Here is a 25,223-nt window from a genome sequence, read left to right on the forward strand (position 1 = left end):
TCAGTCACTAACCAACAACAGCAGCAAATAATCCCCTCCCACCACCATAAGCATTTTTACAACTGCTAAAGTGATACTGATCAACTACTGTGGGGAGAAGGAAACACCTGCACAGTCAGTAACAGACCCATAGTAAAGCCTTTCCTTAGGAGTGGGCCCCAACTTCTTTAAAATCATTTCTAATGGAATGCCAGAAGGAAGGAAAGAACAGTCACAGCCAAACAAGCCTGGGATAATACCTGCAAGTAATTTTTTTAAAACTGATAACTCCCTCCCCAGTAACTTATGATCTTTTATTTCCCACACTAAATTTTAAACTGCAACAAAATAAAATATTTCCAAATTATAGCTATCAAAATCATCATAAAATTCCAGGTCAAACATACTGAATAAATCTGCAGTTTCTCAAAGTCTTTGTAAAGTTTAATACATTTTTAAATTAAAAGTATTTTGCCATCTTGTTTTTTAAATGGGAATCAGATTATAGCTCTTGCAGAAAAGTTTAATAAGGTTATGAATATTATTATTGTTGCTATTTTTAATTGGTCTCATTCAAACCTGTACTGAAATACAGCACAAAGTACTAAGATATTGTGCCCCGACTGTGCTTGACAAAGTTTTTTAAGTCTTTTTTTAGCTTGTCAGTTTAAACCAATCAATTGGCCATGACACATTTTTCATCCATTTACTTCTATAATAGCACCCTGAACAGCTCCTGTGTTTATTCAAGAGTGAGCAAGGATGTTCTGCAATTGTCTGGGGAGGACTGAGAGCATCAGCACCAGTGTGGGGAAACGTGGTAGATGAATGCTGGGAAGTGGGTCCCTTCAGGAGACACTCAGCACAGAGTTATCATGCTTAGCGCACTTAGAGTCAAAGCCATAGGATAAAGATTTTAACAAAATAAAGAGAGAAAACAGTAAATTACAGCAGATTTGCTAATTTTTCTCCTTACTGACTGTGAAAAAGCTTCTCCTGCTGGCTGTACTGCTAACCAGGACACTGGACTTGTATGAAATGAAATTAAGGGCTTCTCTTATATGAAATGGAAGGCAACCTAACATTGTCAGAAGGTTGAAAGGATTAATTTTAAGCATTAATATATGTTGCCTTAAAATAAGGTACTGCCTTATTGCTGTTAGCTAGTGAGGAAAAGGCCTCCAAAGGATGACCAGGATAGTGGTGGGGGGAGCACACAAGAACCACGTTTTTTATTTCTTTTTAAACAATCATTTCAGTCTTCCAGTGTCCCCTCCCACTGAATGAACTGCAAGGTTTGCCCTTCCAAACACCATGCACTACACAATGCTCCTGTAGTTCAGCTCCATTAGAGCGAGTCTGAAATGCTAACACGTTGTCCCATGTCTGTAAAGGGGATTCAGAGGAAAAATTATAAAAGCTCTCAGAAGGGAAATCCCATATCCTCTTTACTTGCATGAACAGCACTTTTGAGTGCAAGGCACCAAGATAGTTTCCATCTATCAGACCTCTTTATTTTAAGCAAGGAAAATACATTGTAATTCATCAAAACAATAATGGGCCAAGCACAGAGAACTTTAGCAGACAAAACTCAGCAATTTGCACAGGCAGCCCAACAGCTAAAAGAGGGAGCAGCTGTTACCCTGCAGGTACCATACTTCATATCATTCTACCTCAAATACAAAGAAATACAGACAATAACATACTATAGTCTGCTACCATACAAGTTCTAATACTATATAATCATATACTAATATGATCTGCTACATATCAAAAGTGAAATTTCATTGTTCGAAAATCAAGAAAAAAAAAGTGGTTAAGTTTTAGTAACACTACTAGCAGAGATATCAAGCTATTTGTCACAACTTGTTTAGCTTTCTATTATTAACAGCACTTATTCGTTTACAGCAAAATTACCAGCCTTACCTGTATCGCACGTGAAAGGAACGATCTTCACGCATGCTTAGCAAAACATTATTTTCCGCCATTGAGTTACATTATCAGTAGAGAAAGAAATACTTTTCTGTAGTAGGGTGAGTGCCTTACTATGGACAACTGTTGTCAGAGCACCATTCCAGTTAGTATATTAAGAAGCTGGAGTAAAGATATCCTAAGCTCCTGTAGAAACCTCTTCTTTATTACTGAGTAAGGAGGTCACAGCCAGACACGTCCCACACCTTCAGAAACGTTCACGTTCTTTCTTTCATCTGTAGCCCTTTAAGCTCCATTCAGCCGTGGTTCTGCAAAGGGAACACAAGATGCTTGGCTTGAAGTCTCACAGTTAATAACTCATCAGCATTTGCAGCTGATGTAAAAGCATAACACTGCTCCTACCAAGCAGGAAATGTCATTCAAGAACTTAAAGGCAGAGCCAAAGCCTTCCACACAGACATGGTCATTCCTGTAGGCACGTGAGAAAGCCAAAGAGGTTTAACAAAAACCAACACTCTCTCCTCTTGGGCACTTGGAAGAATTTATCCTTGTTAGTATTTTCTGGCGTCATGAAATTCCAGGCAAAAACCTTACAGGATGAAAACTACAGAGTGAAAGGCATAATTTAGAACAGATCACAAAGTGCTTTACATGTAAACACTGCCACTGAAACCCTGATCATCAGCTGGAGGTCCACAGCAGTCAGAACTGGTGAGCACAATTCCATCTGTAAATCATCCATTCTGGAGACTGTCCCACCTGGAATACTGTCAGCAAAGCAGCCAGCAAAGGTTTAAGTTCTATATTCACTTTTCTCCTTCCTGCTCCCAAAAGAAAAGGGGGGGAGTATGGGAGTTTGGAGGGCAAGGGGTGTGTTAACACTGGCTTCCTATTAAAAAATTCTGCAGCACTGCAATGTGAGCTCCAGACTACTTCAAAGGGATTGCAGAAGACAGCATGTAAATACTGGACATGTTTAGGCTGGTTGAGGAAAAATTAACAGAAAATAAACCCTGTAATCAAAGTTTTACCTACTTTTAAACATATTTTTATTAGAGGCATATTTATGTGGTATATTTATGCCTCGGTACTAATATTACCTTCCTTTGCAAGTAAACACAGAGTTGTGTAATTCACAAATGCATATTTCATCAAGAGACTGCAGCGGTGTCAAAAAGACAGGAAGAGAGCTCATACTCAGAGCTGTCATCAAAAGAATATGTAAACCTGTATATTTAATTGTCAATATAGCCCATGCCTTTTCCTCTCATTAGTTTTATCAAGCCCCAGCTGTGAAGATTCATGCTGCCCATCCTATTCCACCTTGACAGCAACCCTCAGACGATCCACATTCTTCCAATTAAACAGGTATTTTGCCCTTCCACACTCATCATTAGAACTATTTGGCATCAACAAGTGGGTGTGGGTGTGTTTTTGCAATTATGAAGCACGACACCCACGGGTTACAATAGCACTGCAACCCACACACTGGGCAGGCTGTGTTGCAGGCACTCACTCACTATGGAAGTCTGTCCAGCCTCAGCTCAGGTAACTCATACAGGCAGATGGCCCTAAGCCACCCAGTCTACAGCAGCCCTCTAGCACTCCTGCTGTTCAGCAAATCCAAGGGATTTGGAAGTTCTCTTCCACAGAGAGACACACCACAAAGTAAAAAGTGTGTACTCTGGCAACCTCCACAGATCACAAAATTATGACTGTGGTAATTTGTTTTCATATTTATAGTGTAATGGTAATTAACTGAATAATTTTAAAAGCTTTTTAAAAATAAAAAGCCAACTTTAAATTAAAAAACCCAGTTACACTTAAAAGTACATCAGAATATCTATGTTTATTTAAATATTAGTTATTTCTAGCAGTACGTTTTACATCAGGTGTTTATAACCTCACTATACTTGACCTACACATCCGTCCTCATTGTCTGACTGATGCCACCATCTCCCAAGAGCTGGAACCACTGCTCCTGCTTTTTTTCCCTCCTTACTGGCCATACAGCACATTCCTAGTCTTGGGAGGGTGATACAGACACACCCACATTGGCCAACACATCATCATCACAGATCCAACCAAAATTGCTGGGTCTGCTTTTCATAGCCGGCTTCTTCACGGGTAAGTCATTAGGATGTCAATTACGCCTTCCCATGCCACTGTGTAATCAGTAACCAAACCTAACTCACCATAATTACAGTGGGGAATGCAAAATGCAGGGGGTGGAAGTCAAACACTTGCACAGACAGAATCTCTCGGGTGTAAACTGGCCTTGGGAGGACTGGAGTACAACAAACTCAGCCTTGCTCTTCCGACTGCTGCACTCTAACAGTAGTTACAGAGCAGTTACTGAGAGCATCTCTGCGTAACCAAGCCTTGCCCGAGCTGGTGGTCAGCGTGGAATTGGCTCAGGGGACAGAGGGCTCCAGCAGAAAAGCCTAGGGAATTAACAGACCTCAGGAGAAGTTCTACACTGCCAGCATTAACACTGCCAGCATAACAAAGAGTGAAACAGGCTTTCTCCTAAACCTGCATTTTTAATTAAAATTTTATGTAACTTGAAACAAATCACTTGGTGTTTACTAGGGGAAAAAAAAAATCTATATTAGTGCAATCAAGCTGCTTTAAATTTGTTCTCTCCACACCTCAGAGCAATACAAAATCTCTATCCATATTAAAGAGCTGCCTTTCAGGAAAGCATAAATAAAAAACTAAAGTTGTATACACAACCTTAAAAATGCATGATTTTACTAGATACAGGAAGTCCTAGGGGTTTCTGGTGTTTTCTGTTATTCTGAAGTAGCAGTAAAAAGCCCACAGAGAAAAGACTGTGTCTCCTTCAGAAGAGGAAAATGAAACTGCTGTTACTAATTGCATAGTTGTTTGATACCAAAACAGAAACAAACATCAGCCTCATCACCCCCAAATCAAGTGAAGCAAGCAGAGGCTGGGCAATGAAATGTGGCAGCAACTTCATAGCCCACAATAGACAAAATGTGCACTTTATCAATTCTTTATTAGAACAAAATGGTGAGCTTAGTTAAGAGATTACCCATCCTGGCTGTAAACAGCTAAAGGATTTTCAATTAAACCATCAATAAGGTAAATTTGCCTCAATTCAATACTCTATCTAAAAAAAGAAATGTACTTATTGCTGTCAGAAAGTCACTTTTCATTATGTTTTTCTATTAAATCACAGATCTATGTAGAAGCTATATGAATATAGATAGGATTTGCATGATGAAAGTACATCTCAAGCTCCCATCAACATCCCTGCACTGAATCAGTGATACAAATGCTACGACTGGAATAAGGCTCACTTCTCTCTCAAGAAAAATTACAGAAGAAACCAAGGCCCCCCATCTTTAGTCAGTATGTTTCAGGTTTCTGACAGTGATAAAACAATCGTTGCTATTTCCTTCCCCAAAGCCTGTATGCAAGCTAGTAGTTCTAATTATCACAGCCTCCAGACAGGTGTTTCACCTTTTTATGGCATTTTCCATCTCAGCAATGATTTGATTACATACTATAAATTTTATCTCAATAGTCGACAATGAGTTTAATCAGTTCACAATTCTTAGTTACACTGAATGTCTACAATAGATCTTTTCATTTAAACTTTTGACAGAAAACCATATTTCTGCACAGGTGAAAATTCATCAGCAAGCAACAGAAAGCCAATGCTGTGATTTATTTACAGTACACAGAACTAATAATCACAATGCAGTTGGAGAAGAGTATTTTCTTCTCCTTCATCACCTCCAGATGACACATTTTAAGCAGCTTCATTTGCTCCTTTGCTCAACCCACACCTTCTTTTTTGGCGTTTGTCAGGTGATCAGAAGTATTGCTTTGCTGATGCAGTCACGTGGCCAGACAGCTGACAGACCCTGATGGGTCACTCGGGCTGGTGGAATATCAACCAGTTCCCTTCCTTCTGCCTTTCCCTAAAGGGGATGATCAAATCATGCCTTCTCTCCCATCTGCTACTCCTCACAAATCTGTGGGAAAGGAGCATCTGCCAAATGAAGTCATCACTGACAGAGATTCAAAAGCAACTAGAGGAAAGCACAGATAAAGGCAGATCTACTGCAAAAATTGCATTTCCTGAGAAAAACTAGTGACAGAGACTTCTTGTTTCAGGATTAAGATAAATTTCCCAATGGTGAACTAAATTTGAATTTCCTTTCAGAAAGATGCTACAGAATGGGTAGAAAAAAAAAGAAAAAATGAAAAGAAGCTTGAACTAGATCATCTAAAAACAAAACAGAGCTTTGCATAGCCTGAGAATGAAGAACCAGACTAGACAATAATAAAAATATACCAACAGTCCAACTACTGAAATACAGAGACCAGCTAGGCTTCAGACCCTCAAAATTTATAAGTATATAAATACAAATAGCACAAGGAACACTCAGAAGTAAAGCATTCTCTATTTTAGTCTTCAATGCTGTTCAAGGATATTTTAAAAATTTAACTGAACTAATGAATAAGCCTAAAATAAGCCACCAAAAAGCCTTAAAATTTCATATCAAGCATAATATTGTATTTACACAGTAAACAGTATCATCATTTGCATTTCTGCAATAATACATATTCTCCTGTGAATGAGCCTTTCAGGAATGCTCATGTGTGCCATACTGGGGAAAAAAGCTATTTTTTCCAAACCTTGAGCACAGTACAAGTGACTAGTCATGAGAGTGGATCACGCAAACACAAGAAACAACTCTACTTAGACCACTGTGGTTGTTCTTGGCAGCTTATTTTAAACTCTTCTCTGCACCATTTTTGACAGCCCTTCAACAGCAGATTAGCTGAGTGCACACAGAAACCACCTTCACTGATGAGGTGAATTTGAGGTTTTTTTCAGGATCATGATGCTGTGGAGCAATACCTGCTCTGAAATACTGCCTTGATCTCCTGATGGATTCCTCTGTTGAGCAGAAAACCCCAGAATAAACCAGAGGGATTCTTTTATAGGACTGGCTTAGCAGCACACAAGCCACTTTGCAGCTCCCATCACACGTTACTGGACAGAGGAGGAAAGCTGAAGTTCATAAACGGCTCCTGACCTGCTCCTCCCAGCGGTGACAGAGCTTGTGCTGCAGAGCCTGTATCACTGCAGAGCATGGCAAAGACCCCACCTAAACATCCTATGCCATCAGGCTCATCAGACAAGCTGCAAGTAAATTAAACCACTATCTCAAGTTCTTGATTCAGATGCTTCCTCCTCCACCCCACCTATATTTACCATACTGACTTATAAATATGGGCCCACACAAACATAAGATGCATTGCTGAATATTGCAGACAGCCCTGAAATGGCTGGAAGGGGTGGGTATAGCACTGCCTTTAGCCCACAGGTGATGCTGACTTGTAATGCTATCAACCCACTGCTCCACGAGCCTGGAATTTCACTTACAGAGTTCTAATAGAAAATGGAATATGAGGGTTCCTCGCCCTTGCCCAAACAACATGCAGAGACTATCTTTTATACAGGAAACCATCATTTCCTTGCTAGAAAGAGAATCACCAAATTGCAACAGAGAGCATGAGGCTAGACAGGCATTTTGTAACCAGAACTGAAAGATGCAGAGCTAACTGCCTTTTGTGAATCAAAAGAAAAGAATTACTAGAGTGAGGGAGGGAAACTTGACTCTGTTACCTCTGAAATTATACCATCTCCCTTTTTAGCCACTTAATGACTTCAGTAAGAGAAGCACAAAAGGCCATAAAAGACCAGAAAAATACCAATAATAGAAGTCAGGATACTCACAACTCTCCTCAAAAAACTAAAATAATTGCTAAATGAGTAGTCACACAAATACTATCATTGTCTGTCACAAGCTCCTGAGTAATCTGATTCTTTTCTTCATTCCTCTACCTAATTTCTTTCTAGCACTGTATATAAATCCAAATCAAAAGGGTTTCTGTCCAATTATTTTAATTTACTCATCAACTTACTCTATAATTTAGTCACCAATATGACTACAGGAAGAGAAACCCCCGGTGACAAAGAAGCACAAGTATCCCCAGAACAGTCCCAAAGAGTCCCAAGTAGGTACACAAAATAGTTTTACTGAAAATATTAATAACTATATGAAACAAGACAAGGAAAATATTGCATAAAACCCAAAAACTACTTTACAGGGATATAAATCATACTAGTTATGAAGCTCTGTTTGTATTTTTTTAAAACCTTTAAAAATATCCTAGCAATGAGATACTCAAGATTTAAAATTAACTTTAAAAGACAAACAAACCCTCCACAAAAATGACAGGCATCAAGCATTTCTGAGACAAATTTTGCTCACAATGAAGTAAGCAAACACATCCACAGCTGGAAATGAAGTCATAGATTTGACAACTAGAGGAACACAGGTCCAGAGCAGAGTCCAACATCCATTAACCTAACTGCTAATGTGGCCCTGCATTATGACAGACAGCAGAGATACTTAATTTGTCAATGTATTTCTCGAACTTCTTCATTTCACTGGTTGCCCAAACCAAACAGACCCTGCTTTTGGTAGGTTCTAAACACAGGTAAGAGAAGGCTCATCTCCATTTCACAGGTTAACTGTCCCTGCACTCCCACAGCACTCTGTTAAAGGCAAACACGAGCCCGGGAGCCTTTCCACCTGCCCTCTGGCATTTCCTGAATGTACTTTCCACCTACTCTGTAGATTAGGAGAAGGATTTTTCCTCTGTTTGTGGAACACCTAGCTGAATAGAGTGTTTGGGGCTAATGCTAAAGGTCTGCAACATGCAAACCCTTTCAAACTCTATATCCTGCTTATTCCTTTCTTCCTTCATTTTCTAAGATAACCAGTATTTAACTGGAAAACAGCTTGCTACTGAATGAACTTAACTACTGTCCAGTGTGCAGGTTAAAGAACCCAGTGTAGCCAAGGCAAGTAAACAGGAGTACTGTTATTGCACAGACACTCCTAGAGATAGTTAATGTAAGCTGCCTATTTAAATCCTGAATTAGGGGAATCCCACACTATGATAAAATAAGGAAGGAGAACATGAAGTGCCAGCAAAATATAACTAATATCCCCATCATAAAACTAATCAAGCAACTGAAAACTAATTTTACATGCAGCAAGATTAAGATTTCAGATACAAGAACAGTGCAGAGTAATATCACAGTCAAAAGAGGTCAGAATTTTTCCACATATTTGGTACATCAAGATATTAGGATTCCTTTTTCTTTTTTATCAGAACCAGATCCAAGCTTATTTACAAATTGCCATTCACAGACTAAAAACAAATACTGTATTGTTTTCTTTCCAACACCTCCCACAACCAGGGATGAGATTTGCATCCAAGCACTTTAAGTGCACAAATGCCACAACAGACTGCAATGACAGTTCACAATAAAGCAGTAACTTGTGTTCCTTTTATTCACAGTGTAAGTTGAAATCACTCCCAGTAAATCAGTAACAGCTCTGTTACCAAGTTCTGAAGGTAAATTTCAACCCTGCTCCTTTGGGACAATCTCATAATGCAAATGAATATATAGGAGGCCTCTCCCAGGCAGCGAGGCACCCAACCACGTTCAGTTTGGGAACTGGAGCATGATATCCACCGTGAAAGAACCCCACATATGAAAGGTTCAGCACAAAAGGCTGACTAGCTGCACTTCAGCTGATAGAGCAAGTGGATCCAAAATCTCTCCAATAGGATGTTCCTTCTTGGCCTATAAAATCTCTATAAAAGAGATGCTGGTATGTAAAAGAAAGAAGACAAACGTTGTACAAACATCTTACAAAGAAACGGAAGAATTTACCTTAAGATTCTATAAATTAAACTTAAAAAAATAACATTCCTTAGAATCACTGTAAGTGAAGCAACACAGCTGCTGTTTCAAAATTCCTAGTTAGCACTGTGGTGCCCAATCAGAGCTAAAGCAGACATTGAGCATAATGAATCCTTACCACTGCAGCAAGGTTTTACCTTTCAGGGAGCAGATGCAGCTCTCATAGAGCCTCTGTTACACAACTGCAGTGATCCAGGACAAGTTAATGCCAGCAGCACTGCTTGGTGCATCACCTGTGCCCCTTCAGTTCCCAATTACTAACAGCAGTCATTAACATCCTCTCTAATGAGGCTACAGCTACTATCTGCAAAACAACCTGTGCAGCAGGATGAACACCCACAACTGTGAGAAGACCACGTGTTTTTTGTACTTTTTGCTTCTTATAGACAGGTGCAGTGTATTTATAGCATATCACCTATGGAGATTTAAGGAAAACAGTATTTGTTCAGGTGCCAAGTTGTGAACTGCTGTGCATATTCATTCCAACACTTGGGACGAAGCTGCAAATCTATTCAGAATCTCCTCAATGCAGTTTCTTCCATCGGTGTGATGGCTACAGGACTGCAGCCCATTTTACCCCACTGCCAGTTTATCCACTATGTGCAGACATTATTACACTTGAAGAATTGGTTACAGTAGCACATCCTGTTCTCTAACCAATCAAGGACCACTAGATAAGGTCCAGGCTCCGAAGTGCTGCGTGCAAGGAGCAAAATTCCTACAAGTACGCTAACATGGCAATAGCAGGAAAAATAGTGTAGCAAACAGAAATATTGAAGAAAAAATAGTTGTAGAGAGCCTTCTTTATAAACCACATGTGGTTTATATTCCCTATAACCCATCTGAATGAAAGCTTTCCTTCCTATTAGTAAAAGGTTTATAATACAAAGAAGTTTTATTATATGAACAAGAACTATATTTCTCAAACATCACCAAATTTGAGTCCCAAGAGGCAACTTGACATTAATCATCTGTTCAGCACTGTATGTGTTTCAGACCCTCTCTTGCCACTCTTCCACTTCTGCTTTTCCTCTATTTTGCATTCCTAATATTGTGATCTCCCACAAAATACCTTTTTTTCCTTTTTGGATATTATCACTTGTATAGCTGACTTGCTACTAATTGGCTAAAGGAAAGTGTCAGTTTTTTTCTGGTACCTGGATCTCTCTTCGCTTTTATTTGCGGGAACAGTGATAACAATAACAGGTCTTAAGATGATCTCTCACTCCTCAAACAAAACTAGTTTCATTAAGACATTAACCTTGAAAGCTACTGAAACCAGGACTACAGTTATAGATCTGGGCAGGACTGACTAAGTTGTGGAAAGTGAAACTGATCATACAAAAGCTACAATAAACTTGGAGGACAAAAAGTACAAATATGTTGGCCAATAAATTTAAAATGGGGAAGATGAGGAGAAACTAAAAAATTATAAACTCTAAAAAAATTTTAAAATCCCCTTATGTTCAGTAGTTAAAACTATGGACAAATAGCATTTCTTTTTAGAAAACAAGCTTTTCAAAACTTACTCTGACCTTTGAACCATCAGTTTGTGAAGCAATTCTGCAGCAAAAGTAGCAGCAACGTACCATCCCAAATAGTTTTAAGATGGTTAAAAGAGTTATAAGAGCATTTAAACAACTGCATATTAAATAAAGCAACTGAGAAGACTCACATAGGTTTCTTCTAGTCCAAAGAAGCTATCTTAGGTTTCAGGTAAGTTTTGTCCCAGCCTTATATGGAAGTAACTGGAAGTAAAAAGTCCTTCCTACCGAAGAGGGATGAATAACCACAGACCAAAAGACTTGGGAACCATTAATTAAACTAGTAAGAAGGAACACTTGGACAGGCCTACAAATTAGTTTTAACACACTGTAAGTAAGCAATGAATTTAGAAGGACTGTATTATGAGGAGATATTTTTGTTAGTTTTTTCAGGTTGAATAGAATTATCTTTTTAAAAAAGAGGCATAAAGCTTCCAGACAAAATTTAAGCAGGGACTAGAATATCTTGACTGATGTTTTTTGAGATGCAAGACCCAGCACGTTCTTCCCAATTCTGAGATGGTTGAACAGCTCTCCATAGCAACCCAGGCTACATGGGCCCTACAGTCACCGGCAAGAATCTAACAGGACCACCACATTAGGCTGAGAAAGCTTCTAAAGCAGAAGAAAGGCCACAGTTTCAAGGTGGAGTAAAATTTGTGTCTTGGCGATCAGGTCAATAAAGGGATAAATAGAACTTCTGACACACTACACTCCTCCACTGAAAAAGTGAAAAAGCAATAGAAGGGCAGGAACTACACTAGCAAAACCTACAGACTAGCAGATAAACGAGACTAGGTCTGGTATTATCCTAATTTAGATATGCCACAACACAATGCCTAGCTCAACCTCTCGAACAAAAGTTCAGAGCTTGTTCCCTGTATACGCCTCACTCCTCGCGTTACGCTTGCAGATCCTTTGGTTCCGGTTCTACTACCAGCCTGTTTCACTCCCACCCTCATGCTTTTATTTTAATTACCTATCCATCTCGTTAGCACAACACAAGTGCCCAAAGCCGCCCGATGCACAGCCCTGCTGGTCCTAGCTCCCTTCAGAGCCTCCAGGGCGATCGTGGCACACAACCCACCCCTCCGGGCACGGGCACCTCCTCTGCCTTTGTTCGACAAGGGCGCTCGCCGGGAGCCGGCACAGGGCACCGGGCACGGACCGTACTACCCGGAGCGGGCCCACCGCTGCTTTATCCAGCACACCGCGCCGCTCGGAGCCCCCCCGTTCCGGCACCCAGCCCACCGCTCACCTGTGTGCGGGCCGGCGGGGCTCCGAGGGGCCGGCAGGGCGCTGCGGGAGCCGGGCGGCGGGGCCGCGAGGAGCTGTGAGGGGCGGCGGGGCCGAGCGGGGCCGCGAGGAGCTGTGAGGGGCGGCGGGGCCGAGCCCGCCCACGCGCAGCCGCTCCTCGAACCTGCCAATCGCGGCCCAGCGCGCCCGGCCCCGGGGGCGGGGCCTCCAACGGCCGGCGCGGCCGCATCGTCCGCACGGACCAATGGCGGGCGGGGGCGGGGCCAGGCGAGCTCCGGGGCACCGCCCGGCCCCGAGCGGCAGAGGCGCGGCTGCGCTGGTGCCCGGAGGGAAGCGAGGGTGCGAGTTCGCCTCGGCCGCCTCGAGCGACTGTACGTAAGGTGAAACAGTGCAGCTCGTGGTGCTGAGCTGCTAATTAATTGCATTTTACCTGATGCACGGGGACGAGAAGTAAATTGGGAAAAAAGTTTGTGATCTTTCTCTGGAGCGTAAGCTAAAAAACGCTTTAGAGTGGTGAGAGGAAAGGCGGGGGGGAAAGGGGCTGGGCGATTTGTTTGGGTTTTTCCAGCCTGAGGTTGAACTTTGGTAACAGAGCCACGAGTGCTACTAAGTTTCTTTGTTTCTACCACTACAGCCGGATTAATGAGCAAGGACAAGCTGCTGCTCCCTTGCTTCTGTCATTTGTGTCTTGCTTCCTCCAGCACTTAACGCAGACTTACACTAGTGCAAATGGGGAAGCATCCATGTCAGTACGATTGCTCTAAAAAAACCTACTGTAGGGAGATAATGAAATATTAATTATATAGCTAACTAAGTATTATTGTAATGTATATTTAAGTATAAAATAACTATTAATCATACATTCCAGATTTTGATCCATGAAATAATAAAAGCTCTGTCCACCACTGGCAAAGCAATGGCATTGATATTCTACATAAACTGGATATGGAGACTACAAAAAAGTGCAAACTGTCAGACTGGATGAAAGCCCAAATGAATAATTCAATTTCAGATGCAACTGAAGAGGGAGAAGATTACTTCGATTATTATGAAGATGTAGGAATAAGCTGTAAGTACAACAATAATTCGGATAATTTGAATGCCTGTAGTTGTACAAAAGATATTTCTGGAATTTTAAACTTAGCCTGTTCTGAAGATGACAAAAACATAAAAGCAGCAGCCAATTATGAAACTCCTCTACAGCCCGAAGAATTCTCTAGTCATCACAGAGGCACCAAAGGAACAAGTGGAGTTCCAACTGAAATGCCTGGAAGTGAAGTTTCCTTTAAGAAGGAATTATCTGTTGGTAGTTCCAGTAAACCAGATAGCAAAGAACATGTAAATGAACATGTAACTACCTCCAAGATGTCCAATGTCCTCCTGCGTCATTTTTCTAGGGGAGAATTACTAAGCACATGCCACTTCATTGAATGTGAGACAATGCCAGAGGTGTCCTTTACTGAAAGTATCGATGACACTGGGAGCAAACCTGAGCCTTCAGAACACAAAGGCCCTTTAGAACATGAACAATGGGCAATGAGCTCCGAGGAGTATCCTTTCGAAAAGTACAAAGAAATAAAGGCTCGTGACAAGAATGGAAACTCATTAAATGAAAAGAGACCTGTTTCAAATAAACCTATTTTTTGTTCCAGTCATTGTGGGCACAGACAAGAATATTCTCAATTGATTAATGGGACTGGAGATACACACACCTTTCAAAACATGAAAGATGAGAGAGCCCTGTTTAAGAGAACAGTTTCACCCTGTGAGCTCAAATATGGGCAAGGGCAAGCTCACTATTGCCTTCCTGACTTCTCTGAAGTTGCTTCAGAAGTTAAAGTACAAAAAAAACCTGACAATATTACAGTTCCTTCAACTGAGAGAGCAAAACCCTCTCCTATTTTGCTAAGTAAATCAGTAAAAGGGAACAACATTTTGGAAAATAAGAATTACTTCAATTCTGCTGAAGTAGACAATCAAAAAGAAAGGAGTGTTTCAGAACTGCTGCAACAGATACAGGTAATTAGGATGCTTGAAAAAATTCTTCATACTGGGTAAGAGTGGTTTCTTGTAAGAAGATATTCTGTGTCCCATAAAATCTAACATGACTAGCTCTATAGGCACTCTGTAAGTATTACTGAGTACATTATTTGACTCAAAAACTGCTTTCACAAAGTTCTGTGGGACTGACTTGATACAGAATTATCATTACCAATTACTTAAAGGCTGAATATTGTTTAATATTCCAGTATTTAACACTGGAGCATTGTTTGTGATGATAAAACATACTATCAAATCATCAGGAAATCCCCTATAAATTGTTATTTCTAGTGTTATATTTAAATGTTTAAATTTACAAAAAAATACCTCAAATACATTTTTAAGAACAATGTTCTATTTTTATACTGTGCCCATGTTAAAACATCTTTGCCTTTTTTCACATCTAACACTCTTCAACTCTGAGACTGGTATGCATTGACAAGTCAATTCTTTCTAAAGGATCTTTTTCAACATTTCTGTTACTGTAGTGAATTTATTTTAAAGCTTGTTAGTAATTAGATAACTACTGCTTGATTTTATGCCCTGACATGGAGCTCACTCACTGAGCTTTACAGATTCTTAATTCCATTCCTAGATTTACATCTTAGGAAATTGCTTGAGACACAAGTTTTAATAGTTTTCCCTATTATTTCCTGGCTGCAAATGAGATGCTGACACAGCATGCTGACATCCAGAATCATATTGACCATCTGAGATTTAATCCTAAGGTAAATATCTCAAAATACATTTTTTTAAAATCATTCTTCTTTACCTCTAGGACTATGACTATATCCTAAAATTATTTTGTCACCTTCATGTTGTATTTCCCATTTATACCAATCCTCTGTATTTTCACAATATAGAGCAGAAGTATTTTAAGTATTTATCCAATGAGACACTTTACACATCTAACTATCAGCTCAGAAAACTGGTACTGTTATAATAAACATTTCATTAATACTTATATTTTTGAGTTAAAGTTTTTTGCCCAAGTCCATAAGTGTTCTGTACATTGTATCTATAATGAAGGTTCTCATTTTAACAGATACTTCCTCAGCCAGACTTGGCAAATGCCAGCATTGCCATTTCCTCAGGATACACTGAGACACCACCTGATGTCATCACATTACGAGCTCCTGTCCCTGTACAACCTACACATGGTTTGCTTAAAGCAAGTAAATAAAATGACAGTAACTATGCAAATGACTAATGGAAACTGATTACACTTTTGGACTGGAATTGCAATTGATCAACCTTACCTTGTATTCCATAGGACTGCAGCCTGGAACAGCAGCATCAGCACTACTAGCAGCTGGGACAGTAGAAGCACAGTGTCTAAATCCTTCTGATTCACTGCCAGAACTAACACTAGGAGAAAAGATGTCTCAAATACTAAAGGATCAGACAGAGCAACTGACTAAGAAAGTAAGAGCTTTGTTTCAATATACACTCAAACTCCATACTCACTTGGCAAATTTGTTTAAATATAATACAGGTCTAATATTTTGTCTTGAAGGTAGAAGACTTCTCTAAGCATATGATCCAGGAAACAATCTTTTTACAAGACAAATATCTGGTAAATTAATTTATATATTTTGAGCTATCTGAAATGCACCTTCAAATGGCTGTAGACTTAACAGCTTTCTGGCAAGGTTCTTGATGTTTACCTCAAAAGGATATTTACTCTTCTCAATTCAGACTGAAGGTATGAGATTAGGAAGCAAAAATGAAGGTGTTCAGTACGCAGACAAATTCTTAAATCTTTAAAGCATTCCGACTTGACACTATTAGTAGAAGGCCTGAAGTTGCCATGTAAGTTAGGAATTTTGACATGTAGGGCATCAGTTCAAAAATAATTTTTATTATTTTACTCGGACTTAATAGAGCAGCAGAGAGTATTAGGTGAATATACAATATGCAGTCCTATTTCAATTCAGAGAACTACCAAAATTCTTACCAACAGTACTGCAAATAACATCTGGCCTACATAGCAAGACATAGTGATAGCTACTTATGCTAAGTTATCATGACATTTTGTATTGAATTATTTCTTATTGATGAAGGCGTTAAATCAACTGAAAAGATACCTTGATGCCTTGGAAAGAAATTATTTAAAAGCTAGAGAGGAGCACCACAACTTACAGCTGCAGAACTACAAGGACAAGCCTATCAACCTTGGAGAGTTTGATCCTGAGAGGTTAGAAGACAAGTGCTAAGTAGTACATCAGTATATTTTCTTTGACTGTCTTACAGCTTTTACTTCATTTATCCATTAGAGTTTTCCTGAAGTGAAAATAGTATCTTAATGTGGTAAACTAAAGGTTGCTTGTCCAAAATTCTCCTTGGGCTTTATATATCCTGCTTGTAATTGGGATGTCTATTTGATTATTATCAAATATTTTAAAGGGAGTCTGTCAACTCTGTACATTTGATTTTTTCCTATGGGAAATGTACTGCGATGTCCACTATACAGTTATCATGGTAAGAAGTAAAAGATCAGTTTTGAGAGTTTTAAGTAACTGTGGGTTGTGATTGGATTTAGAAGGGTGGAAGGAGGAATATTCAGACTTGGCATGCTGCTTGAAGACCTTGAAGAACAAATCGATGGCAGCAAAGGCAGCCTGTCATCGTTGCTGGCTTCCTGTGAATCTGCCCAGTCTTTCTGTGAGGTAACTGACTGTTATTAAAGACTACAATTATTCTGTTTTCCTAAGTGCAGGTGTGTGGCTTATGTTCTCCTCTAGTAAGAGCATGATGCTTTTAGATAGCATGTCACTTCAAAAGAAAATATTTTAAATTAAATATTAACTTCACAATATGTAATTAACTGTAACAAAAATCTAAGTATAAAAACACAACTATACTGAATGTTCTTAGTTCCAGTTTCAAAAGCATTTATTTCATAGTAAGGAAATATGAGTAGCTAACTTAACTTCTGCAAAGCTGTTTTGGGGAATCAATCACTATAATTTCATGGGAGGAAAAATTACTTTGTCCAAGATCTTAATCTGCAGAATCACTAGCAGACCCAGCAGTATTGTGCTAGAGAAAATGGAGTTTACTCCTAAGAATGGTAATATTTTCTCCCAGATCATAAACACACGTACACACTCTCCCCACCCCCCCCCCCCCCAAAAAAATATTCTTACTGCCTTCTACAAATCTACAGGTCAGTCTCAACAAATGCTTTCACATTCAATGTTTTATGTAACTTGGGCTTCAGAGAAAAATGGCCAGAGAACTTGAGGAGATGGCGTTTGGTGCGAGTCACTCCTTGCAATGCAAAGCCCACCTACACCTGTGTCTATGCTTTGTTACTTTTTACAGAGCTCGGCAGTTTCAAGCACCGCTGATCTTCCACAAAGAAGAGGTACTGAAACTCCATTTCTTCACAAGAACCATGAGGGAGAAAGAAGTCAGACAACTGATGCAATCTCACCAACAAATCAACTTTCTTTAGAAGGCAAAAAGTGCCATCTTTGTCTTCACACGTAAGTGAAAACTTGGAAACAGCTGTTCCAAGTTTTTATTTAAAAAAATATAAAATTAATTGCTGATTAAGAAAATTAGGATGACTGAAATCTCTGAAAAGCAACACAAATATTTCCAGAATAAAAATTCTACAGAATTCTATAAATACATATCCAAGAATTCTTCTTAACCTGGTCTTCCTATCTTTCTGAGTCTGAAAGTATTTTCTGAAACTAAAACACCACTATCACTTTCACCTGGGAGTTAAATGATACTTCTGTATAAAATTCACGACAGCCACACAATTTCAGGATGTGAATAACTAGTCAGTACAGTGCCAGTAAAGGATAATTTGGCAATATTTGTGTGGTATTTTTAATTAAACAAGAAAAGGGAGGGATGCATATCCTTATATAGTCAACAATCAAAACCTTGTGAAAATTCTCAATACCATCTCCATCCTCCTGGGAGGCATTTTATAGGTGTTAAATATCTCAGTGAGATTTGAAAAATAAAATAAATGGTCTCCCCTTAATCAATCAAAGGTCAAAAAAAGAGAAGTGAACTAAGTTCTAGTAGAGAAGCAGGGCTTCTGGGAAAAGAATGCATGCAGCATAGAACACAGTCATATTAACCTAATTCTGTCACGTGATTTTACAGGAGAGGTATTAATTGCTGTCTAGTAAAACTCACCTAGCTTCCACTCTTTTCTCTGTATTGAAAGAATATTGGTTCAATCTTCTGATCATTGTGCTCATGAATGGGCAGAAAATTTTCCAACTTGGAGAGAATTTTCAACTTGGAAATCCTGTACACCCAAAGTTAAAAATACGTATCAAATAACTCAAACTAGGAACCTTGTTCATGTTCTCTCAGAAGGTACACCTCAAATATTCTCTAATTTTCTAGAGGGATCAAATTAAAGCCTAAATAACAGCTCAAAGTTACTAAGAAACCAAATCCTATTTAACGTGTTGTATCAAAACACTGTCAGTGGTAACAGATGGATGTATCTGAGATTTCATACTACTTTACTATTCCAATACAGGATTATCAACACCTCTACTTTTAAGCATTTTGAACATGTGGGAAGTTAGGGTGCTTTTGTCAGAATGTGTCCTTTAACTAAACGGTTCATTATTTTTCAGCTGGTTAATTATTAATTTAAACTTCTGCTTACCACCTTTTCAGATAACTGATACAAGTAAAGTTCTTTCTGTGAGTAAGTCTGATTTCTTCTCAATTAAGAAGTAATCATTAGTATAAGATGTTTTAAAGTCTCATCATAGAAATACTAAGATACAATTAAAATATTCTGTTTTCATGCTCAAAGAAATACAAATATCCAGGAAGGAAAAACTGGAACGCCTCCACTCCTCGTGCAGAGACAACCAACTGATTTATCAGATACCAACCTGAGTAAGTCATGAGGGCATACAAAGGTCAGAACTTTGCTTAAACCTGCTAGGGAATCCTGTGAAGAAATACATTCCCTTTACATCTCAACATGAAAATTGTAGTTTTAACAGATGTTAACTAAGAATAAAAAGGCAACTAAGAAGAACACCAGGTCAAACTTACTGTGGAACTCTCACTGACAGACCAAGAGGCAACAGGACAGGTTACAATGCAATTTTCAGTTAGATGTGAATGAATGAATGACGTTGAATTTGGTCAAACACCGAAACAGTTTGCTCTAGGGAAGCTGTGGTATCTCCATTCTCAGATATTCAGAACTCAACTGGACAGGTTCTAAGCAAATTCATTGAAGTTGGGCCTACTTTGAGAGGGGACAGAATCAGAAGACCTCCAGAAGTCCTGTCCAACCTGAATTACTCTATAAATCTTATTCAGCTTTCCAGATAAGTTTCCAAATATTGCCACTGCTAACAATTTCAAAAGCATGACAGTGATGTGCACACAATGCTTTGTTTTTGCTTTTTCTTCTGATGTACATTTATTTCACGTTCTAGAAGATGGTTCTAAGCTTGACAACTGAGACACTTTGTATCAGTACTTCCACTTTCAGTTTTCAGATTCAACTTCATTACTGCTTAAAAACAATTTTACCTTTCCACTGCAGAATATACTGAAGCTTTTAGGAGCCAGCAACTAAGGAAGAACAGCACGAGCTGTCCTACATTCCGTTTTAAGTCTGAATATACAGGTTTTCTTACCTTTTGTCTATCAGTTGTCCTTGACCTTTTTGTGAAATCCTTTTAATTTAATAAAATACTCTGGGATTATTGTTTGTACTGGTTGGTGCAATAGTTAAAGCAGTGCCATACTAGAACCGCTCAAGTTCTCATCCCATTCCTATTATGCTGCACTGTTTCCATAACACTATGGGCAGGAAGATGGAGAACTTCATTAAAAAAAAAAAATCAAAACCAACAATGCTTGGTCTGAAAATAAGCACCACCAGAAAAATACATTCAAAGCTTGCAGACAGGGCTGAAAACTAATCTTGAATTCAACCCCCACTCTCCTGGGGGTGAAAAGTTCTTCCTCAAATTACAGTAGCATTAATAGCAGCAAAAGGCTCTGAAATTATGGTGCTGAAAGCCAAATAATTACCTCAGTACATTAGCTTCTCATATTTCAGAAGCTTCAAAGAAGCTTCAAAGCTTCTCATATTTCAGACCCTTTTAACTTATTTTTTTGATTTTTAGGCAGTGATTCAGAAGACTACTCAGCCTGTTATTCTTGTAATGATTCACAAAGCAAGGACCTTGTCAACTGTGACACTCTAAGTTACAAATCATTAAATACAAGATTATGTGGAGAGAGAAGAGGTACAGTGATTGCAAAGATATTAACATCTACAAGGAAACACTGCTTATAGTTTGGGTTTTCTAAACCACACGTTGTCTATTTCCAGGACTTAGGTGCAGATGCCCCAGGGGAAGCAGAGATCAAGTAAAACTCAGGAATTCCAAAGAGTCTGTTCAGTCTTGTCCCTTACGTAGAAAAAGCAGCTCTGGTTCATCCTGTAAGTATGATGCGTAATTAACAAACACAGACTAGCTTTTAAGGGGCAGAAGGCCACACTGTACATACCAGGCCACATTTAATTTAGTATAAACAATCATTAGCACTGTAAATCTAACTTTTGCACACCTGGTCAAGTTTAATCTCCATGCACGACAGATTTAACTTTCCCTGATTCTTTATGAGAGGAATCCTTTCGTATTTATTTATGGTAGGAATATCTCATTTTGCAGAGCCACATAAAAGGATATGAAAATTAGGCATTACTGTGCCAATTTTTATGGTGCTAGCCATTGCCTAACATAGTATAAACAAGTCCTAAAGAAAATTCAAGATCTACCTTCATTGTGTGACATGCAGCAAAGTCAAGGACAGCCTAATTGAAAAAAAAATTAAATGTTGATCATCTGAACATGTGCCTTTTAAAGTCACTTAGACTCTCTCTCTAGAAGAAGAAAAAATTGCTTAAAGAAAAATACAAAATTTCATCTAGAAGAAAGTATAAATTAGCTATTTGTCTCTAGCAATCCTGTGAAACTACAAATCAATGAAATATTAATATAATTATTAGGATTATGACATTGATTATTCTACATTACCCACTGCAGTCTTTCATTGTATGAAATTGAATAACCATGTGCATTCCATTTGCCAGCTAAAATCAAGAGCAAACACAAAAAGGTTAATCTATCCTCATTTACAAAAAACATATTCAAGCTTTATTCAGCAATGATAGTTACTTGATCTTTCATTTATGCTAAAGAGAAAACAAATGTTAAAATACACAGAAAAATATGTGGGTTTTTTTTGTTGTTTTAAACATGGCCTCAATGACTGCAGCTTATTCACAGAAGAGAATCTCCACTCAAAATGCTCAAAAAAATGAACTGCCAGGTGAAGTTGTAACCAGACTTCATGAAAGGTAAGCTGTAGCAATAACTATGTACAACATAAAACCCCACTGCTGAAGATTTGGCATGAAAAAAAACACCAGCTATCATAAACAAGAAGAATACTTTATCTTTCACAGTGCATGTTGAATATTAGAATTTCACTCTTTAGTGAAGAACATGTGTGAACAATTCTTAAATTTGTTCTTCACTCCTTTTTTAATGAAAGGTGAAAATGTAACTTCTTTAGCTGACATATTTACTCATGAAAAAAATTTCACTTTAAGAGGATGTTCTCATTCAAAGATTAAAAAGCAGGGCTGTATTATTAGGATGCAGCTCTGTTTGCTACCTACTGTTTCTCTATAAGTAACAATCCTAATTTTAATTGTTGTTAACATTAAATTACGCTGTGAGACAGAAATAAAATGGATGCCTAACAGTAGCACAGACTAAGTTGCAATGCAAACAAATTTTATCACAGATTTTTGACAAGTTTGCTCAATAGCAGTAATTGCCTGGAAGTACAGCAGCTGCACTTGAGAATCAATGGCATAGAACACCAAAAGTTGCAGCAGCAGCAGAGTGCTGCTATTATGAGAAATTTCCTTACTCTGCATCCTAGAACATTTTCTGTCTTACTGCAATGCAGACAGAACACAAATAATGATAGACTGTGCTTTACAATTCAATGGAAAATTCTACTCACCATAAAATTAACTTGCAACTGAGTGCTATCAAGGTGCATGTATGTGATTCATAGTTTAGAAGTTGTTTTTCTTACTTAAATTGTATTTTATTCTATGTATCTTATCTTTAGGAAATCCTTTGAGGCTGCCAAAACCTGCTGTTCAAGCACATATGATAAAATGACCCTTTCACATCAATACATACCCAGCAAGAAATCTGCCCAAAGAAAATATGCAATCAACATCAGAGACAGGAATGCCAATGACTCCTATGCAAATGTAAGACTTTGGAGTGAAAATTAAAAGCCACACAACCTTCTTGAAAGGATTACCTCCCTATATCACGGCCCTGTACAACAATCCAACCTTAGCAAGCTGATTACTACAGCCTAAGCATATGTAGTCCATTTGAGGGTAAGACCAGAGGGAGTTCAAACCCCAAGCATTTTAGCTTGTATGTTAGTGTATTTCTTCATACAGGTATGTACAGGCTTATTGTGCATCTTAGTTGCTGTATAAATGGTGAAACAGAACAAAAGGAAGCACTGGATCTTATCTCTAGAATTGTTTCATATACTGAAACAAAGCCTAGCTAGACAAACCACAATCAAAACCTCAAGAAAGCCTTCTCAGTACCAAAAACATGTACCACACTGGAGCTGATACATTAAAAAGGTGTACATTTCCCTCGGTTCAAACGAATACAAAGAGAGAAATAATTAACAGATATTTCCAACCTGAATCCCAGAGCAGTCTATCACGTGACTCAATTTTTACTTCTCACCATGTATTCAGAGTGAAAATCATGGACAGAACCTTAAACATCACCATTTTCCAGTACCTATGTATATACATTTGCCTTCACTATTAATAAGGGTACATTTTATTATTTCCAACAGATTTTAACTTCTACTCTGGATCATGCCATAGAGACAGCAAACAGTTTGAAGAAAGCTACAGAGCGAATGGTACAAGCAGTTTCAGAAGATCTAGCTAAAGTTAAAAGAGTTTTAATTACCTAGCTTTCAAATGCTGTATTGTTCTGCTGGTTCATACTGAAGTGTTAGTATCTCTGCAGAAATAAAATTATAAACACATAGATGAAAAAGTCAGCTAGTTGACTTTGTCAGCTGGTCTGTACCTACTGGTACTAAACCAAACTAGAGCATACAGGTATTCCACATTTACACTCAATCTTTGAACTGTAAAACAAATTATAAATTCTACTGCAAGTCTTTAGTAGGTTGGCTAATCCCCATTACTGTGTACAGGTACCTTCCCTAAGTATTCACTTAAGACAGCTTAATAAAAATTGGCTTAAACAAGCAAAATTAACTTTGACTTGGATTTCCCCCCACTCCCAAGTGTGAGAATAAAGCTCAGTCATTACTACAAATAATTTCTTCCCACACTTCAACAGCAGCTGCCTAATCACACCAAGAGAAAACATCCTCTGTATCCAGGAGCAAACATCACGTTGACATACCAAGTCATAGTCAACATTTGGAATTATTTTGGTTTTAGAGTGCCCTACACTGAGAGTTTTTGTTTTAAAGAAACATCTTTGTCTGTTAAAGAAACATCTTCTGTGCAATGCCTGAATTACACCATTTGTTGTCTATGTATTTGTAACAATTAAATTGGTTCCTTCAATGTCATGTTCTTAACTTGTCAGATATATCTGGCTTTGACATTTTAGCTGATGGTAAGTAGGTTGGAAAATTTTAAAATACTGTAGAAATTCAGTGAGCCAAGAAAAGTAATCTATTATTTTCCTTCTAACATCCATTTAACTGCAGTGATTAAGCAAGCACTTAACAGCCTTGTTTTGTCAGGGATGCTACTCACTGAAGGCAAAGTACATAAGGACTGATGAAAACCAAATTAGAAATGCCACAGCATTCCTTAATAAGGACAGTCATTTTCAGGCAAATCTGAGCAATTTCTTCAGTGGTGGATACAGAAATAATCCAGACTCTGTTCACACAAGCAGTGATTGCTAAACTCACTGCCATGTGCCACTTACTCACTAGCCTGAGTCAGTGGCTTTTTTTTCAGGGCTTCTTCCACCCTTCACAGCCAGCAATACCATTCAGCTCTTTTCCTCCTTAGCCTCTTACTGTATATCCTCACAGTTTCATTTGCCTCTGCTTATTATCCCTGGTTTTGCTTTACTTAGTTTAATGTTTGGAATGTCCCTGTTATTTGCAAATGAACTTAATAAGTGAAAGAATTGCTGCAGCTTCCTAGATGCAATTAAAAAAAAAAAAAAGTTTGCTCTCTTTCACAGAAATCTCTCCACATCACAAGAACAGCTTGTTCTAAACCTTTTGCTTATCCTGGATCCCTGCACCTGCTGTCCTGTGCCTGACAGCAACTGCCTAAGAAAGATCAGACTGAACAGGAGAGTCACATAGTAAAATTTCCTCAGAACATTCTCTGGCAAATGTAAAGCCCAGAATAATTCCAAATCAGCAGTAACATTTATATACTTATTAGCCCTATAAATACTTACACTGAGGATTTTTCCCCCCATATAACAATTCAGAGCATGTCATTACTGCCTGACATCTCTAACTAAAGGTCCTTTTGTTCTGATTTG

General features: G+C 38.5%; 2 protein-coding genes across 6 annotated transcripts in view; one reads left to right on the forward strand and one right to left on the reverse strand.

Moving 5' to 3' along the window:
* Positions 1-23,691, reverse strand: part of GPSM2 (G protein signaling modulator 2) — a 39,038-nt gene extending 15,347 nt beyond the window's left edge. For 2 of the 5 annotated variants that reach the window (XM_062497829.1, XM_062497824.1), the window contains exons 1-2: positions 18,745-19,388; positions 1,906-2,219 (exon numbers count right to left, since the gene is read on the reverse strand). In XM_062497829.1, coding sequence (XP_062353813.1) covers positions 1,906-1,967 — 62 coding nt within the window. In that variant the 5' untranslated portion in view covers positions 1,968-2,219; positions 18,745-19,388. Of the gene's footprint in view, positions 1-1,905; positions 2,220-12,541; positions 12,661-15,839; positions 15,892-18,744; positions 19,389-23,639 lie in introns of those variants that run through there. The other 3 variants (XM_062497828.1, XM_062497826.1, XM_062497825.1) reach the window with 3 other exon arrangements.
* Positions 13,486-23,644, forward strand: AKNAD1 (AKNA domain containing 1). The gene is given in 17 exon segments (XM_062497823.1): positions 13,486-14,559; positions 15,249-15,308; positions 15,626-15,755; positions 15,854-16,005; positions 16,097-16,156; positions 16,644-16,777; positions 17,123-17,249; positions 17,908-18,071; positions 19,385-19,470; positions 20,724-20,846; positions 20,933-21,043; positions 21,883-21,964; positions 22,585-22,601; positions 22,604-22,644; positions 22,646-22,680; positions 22,753-22,900; positions 23,521-23,644. Coding segments are annotated over 17 exon segments (2,667 nt in total). The 3' UTR covers position 23,644.
* Positions 23,692-25,223: the final 1,532 nt, after the last annotated feature.

This window comes from Cinclus cinclus, chromosome 8 (assembly GCF_963662255.1).
Source record: "Cinclus cinclus chromosome 8, bCinCin1.1, whole genome shotgun sequence".
Taxonomy (NCBI): Eukaryota; Metazoa; Chordata; class Aves; order Passeriformes; family Cinclidae; genus Cinclus; species Cinclus cinclus.